The sequence below is a fragment of the Halyomorpha halys genome, unplaced genomic scaffold (assembly GCF_000696795.3).
Source record: "Halyomorpha halys isolate HHAL.00 unplaced genomic scaffold, Hhal_1.1 Scaffold23.1, whole genome shotgun sequence".
NCBI classification, from domain to species: Eukaryota; Metazoa; Arthropoda; class Insecta; order Hemiptera; family Pentatomidae; genus Halyomorpha; species Halyomorpha halys.
The window spans coordinates 987,577-991,081 of NW_027116062.1; the positions used below are offsets into that span (position 1 = coordinate 987,577).

At 26.0% G+C, this 3,505-nt stretch overlaps 1 protein-coding gene across 4 annotated transcripts in view; it reads right to left on the bottom strand.

The window, feature by feature from the left end:
• The window catches only part of smog (G-protein coupled receptor 158 smog), a 324,390-nt gene that overhangs the window by 267,043 nt on the left and 53,842 nt on the right, over positions 1-3,505 (bottom strand). For all 4 annotated transcript variants that reach the window (XM_067052968.1, XM_067052967.1, XM_067052965.1 and 1 more), the window contains one exon: positions 3,315-3,374. In XM_067052968.1, the coding sequence (XP_066909069.1) occupies positions 3,315-3,325 (11 nt within the window). In that variant the 5' untranslated portion in view covers positions 3,326-3,374. The remainder of the gene's footprint in view (positions 1-3,314; positions 3,375-3,505) is intronic.

The following is a 3,505-nucleotide window of genomic DNA, read 5'->3' on the forward strand; positions in this document are numbered from 1 at the left end:
ATTCCTTTCAAATCATAAAAATAACATTTGATTGTTTTGAAAACCGTTAAAATAAACGCTAAAAAAATAATAAAAATTTTCAAGATGAATAATGAAGCTTAAAATATGTATATATGTCCTAACAAAATAGGACGAAATTGACAAATGCAATAGTAACTAAAAAGGTTAACTTATTAAAAAAAGTATTTATTTTAGGATATAAGTTTAGTCGATTCTCTTATATAAAACAAAATTACTTTTGAAATGTGGATTTAAAAACATGATTTACAGCTATTTTGATTGCTAATAAACTTGAAATGGTAATGAAATGTTGTCTTGTGATAAATCAATAATGAAAAAGAAGTTTTAACCTTTATTCCTGAAGAATATGCTGGTAAAAAATCTTCTAATATACTATACTAACTTCTGAAATTGAGGAAACTTTAAAATATACCATTGTTGCGGGTTGTGTGATAAGTTAGCTAATGAAGGAAATAATAATGAAAAATAGTTTAAACTAATATATCTGAAGAATGTACTAGAAATAATTTAAACTTCCTTTTGAAATTTAGATAACTATAAAACTAAATCATACAATCTTGGGCTAGCACAAAAAAAATAATTGAAATGGCCAAAAAAAAATATTAATGATTATTTGAGATACGTAATTACAACTCAAATGGCATTTATCTAGTGATTACATTATCTCAATATTTGACTCATTAAAAAATAAATGTATGAATGTTTTTTAATGATGTTGAATATAATACAAACGGGAAGTATAGAATACTTCTGAAAAAATTAATTTGAGGATTTAAATTGGTAACTATATTAACGATTCTAAGGGGGAAAATTGAACACATTACAATTTAATAGTTTTGTCATTAATGATCACAAAGAATAAAATCAACTATAATTTAATTATATCACTCTTTTTATTCCTTTAAAATATATTTTTAGATTATTGATGAATATATTTTTTTCTTAATTTTTTTGGTCAAATTGATCGACCTGCTTCCAATCGAATAAATGATAAATATGTAAAGGGAAAATGTCTTATAGGGTAGTTTAAGGACTTCAAAGAAAATATTTTGGAAAATGTTATAACAAGATATAAGCTAATAACTTCTACTTTATTGATTACTTTCCTTAGTTAGTATTTGCTTTTATCCAGTCTTTGATCTACGGATGCTATTTATAGGTTCAGTGTAATATTAATGTCAGATGAAAGTAAATACTCCTTGATTTTCCTCATTTTAAACCTTCTATCCATCAGCCAAGGATTTTTAAAAATTTTTATTTAAAAATCCTATTTAATTCCTTAAATTAGAGTAAATCGTGAAAAAAAAGTGAGTGGTTTTCGAATTTTCTCTAATTTTGGTATGTAGTCGAACTGTACAATTTTATATTATTTTTAATAAATTTTTGGCTTAATAATTTTTAAAAAAAAGCTATTTTTAATTTTCATATAGTGCTCTTGTAAATACTTTTTACTTGTATGCCCTTTAATATATAAATATGTTTTAATGATTTCATCATTAATAAGAAGAAATAATACGGGATATTTATAAATTAAACTTCATAACTTTATTTTTTAATCATTGATATTTTAGCGATATTAAAATATTCATATAACTGGTCGTAGGTATTATTTCTGTACCTAATTGAATCAGTATTTGATGACGGTTAAGGACTGATGAAAATGGAAAAGCCATTTGAATTTGGAGCAGAGTAAGGATTATTTTGCAATTATAATTGTTGCCACAATAATGCAAATAAAGCAGTTCTGTTTGCCAATCGATTCATTGAACTGTCCTTTTAAAGGTAATATATGCTCGAACGACTATTTCATTTAGCAAGCGAATATTGTTACTTTTTAATTACCTAACTAAATTAAAATGATTATTAAATCAAGTGTGTTTTATTGATTATTGACAGTTATAACTTATTTTATTTGTTTTAGGTTGGTTGGGGAAGGTTAAGGTTTTTACTAAGGGGTTGTAAGGGCTTTATTAACCTAACGGAATTTCAGGTGCCGTATCCATCATACTATGTGTCCTTAGGTAATTGGGCAACGAAAATGCTTGAAGTCTCTGATTTTTTTTTACCACTCATAATGGCTCGATATATGGATTATACCAAAGAGATAATGTTGCGATTATGCAAATTTCCGAATCAGTTTTTGAGTGGATTACAGATTCTGAGATCTCTTAGCTTTAATTGCCATGTGTGTGTTTGTATCTATTCTATCTCAAAAACGAAATCTCGTACGGAACTGAAATTACATATTAAGGGGTGTTAAAATAATTATTTCACTCACTTATTTATTAAAACTATTTTTTCGACAAAATCAATTCACCGGAATCACTTCATATAATTTATTTTGCAATTTTTTTTTTTTATCAAAGACAGACAGCTTTGTCGATTTTGATTTTATTCGGTATATAAATGTAAACCTAAATGATCTTCTACATCAGTTAAATATAATAGTTTAAATAGATATTAAATGCAGAATGTTAAAAAATACACTAAAAATTACCTTTAATTTAGTATTTTCAAATAATAATCATATTGCATTGTTGACATTAATAAAAAAAATTGAAAATATGAACTATAAAAGAGTTTTGATGCTCATGAAATAGAGACAGGCTTTTCTTTTCTCGAGAAACCCTGAAATACGATTTTTATAGCTACAGAATACATATATATATTTATGTTAAAATAAAAAAGGTTGGTGTAGCACGTGCAGACATCCGCCTAAAGGAAGACAGAAGAAGACACCTACCACAGATGCACCGCAGAGAGATTTACAAATTGGTATGGTCGTATATAGAAAGTTGGGTTATAACAAGGGGTAAAGAGTTACAGCGATACGAGGGCCCATTCAAGGTGATAATCATTAGGGAAAATAATATAGATAGATTAATGCTCTACCACTCACAGTAGACTACTAAATACCTTTAGTGTAGAGTTAAATGGTTCGGTACCTGCAAAAATATACTTAATATGAATAGTTGAAATAAAATTGTTTCACATCAGAAAAATACTACAAATCACAGAATTTAGGTGGTAGACAAAGTAGTAATTAAAGTAATAGAGAATTTTTCAATTATATAACACCTCGTGCATTATCATTCAATCTTCGGTTCCTCTACGCATTATTATTACGAAGTAAACATTTTTTAATATTTGATTAAATTTAAATTTCTATAAACAGTTTATGACATGAAGGTATCCCGAATAATTAATAACAGTAAAAAAATATATTAAGTTATAAAAAAAATCAATAGCTTTGATACTGATACATGTTACAAAAATATAAATAACTTTTTTACCTGAAATCCATAGACTGTAGAATCCACTCATTTTTGACTTACATCGGACCACGACTGTCACTGAAATAAAAAAAAAAAACATCATTTCTCATTCTCTTATTAAAATTCAAGCAATTATATTCTGCATTATTACTTATATTATTAGCTTTAAAAGTAAAATTTATTGGATATTGAGTCAAATATATAATTAT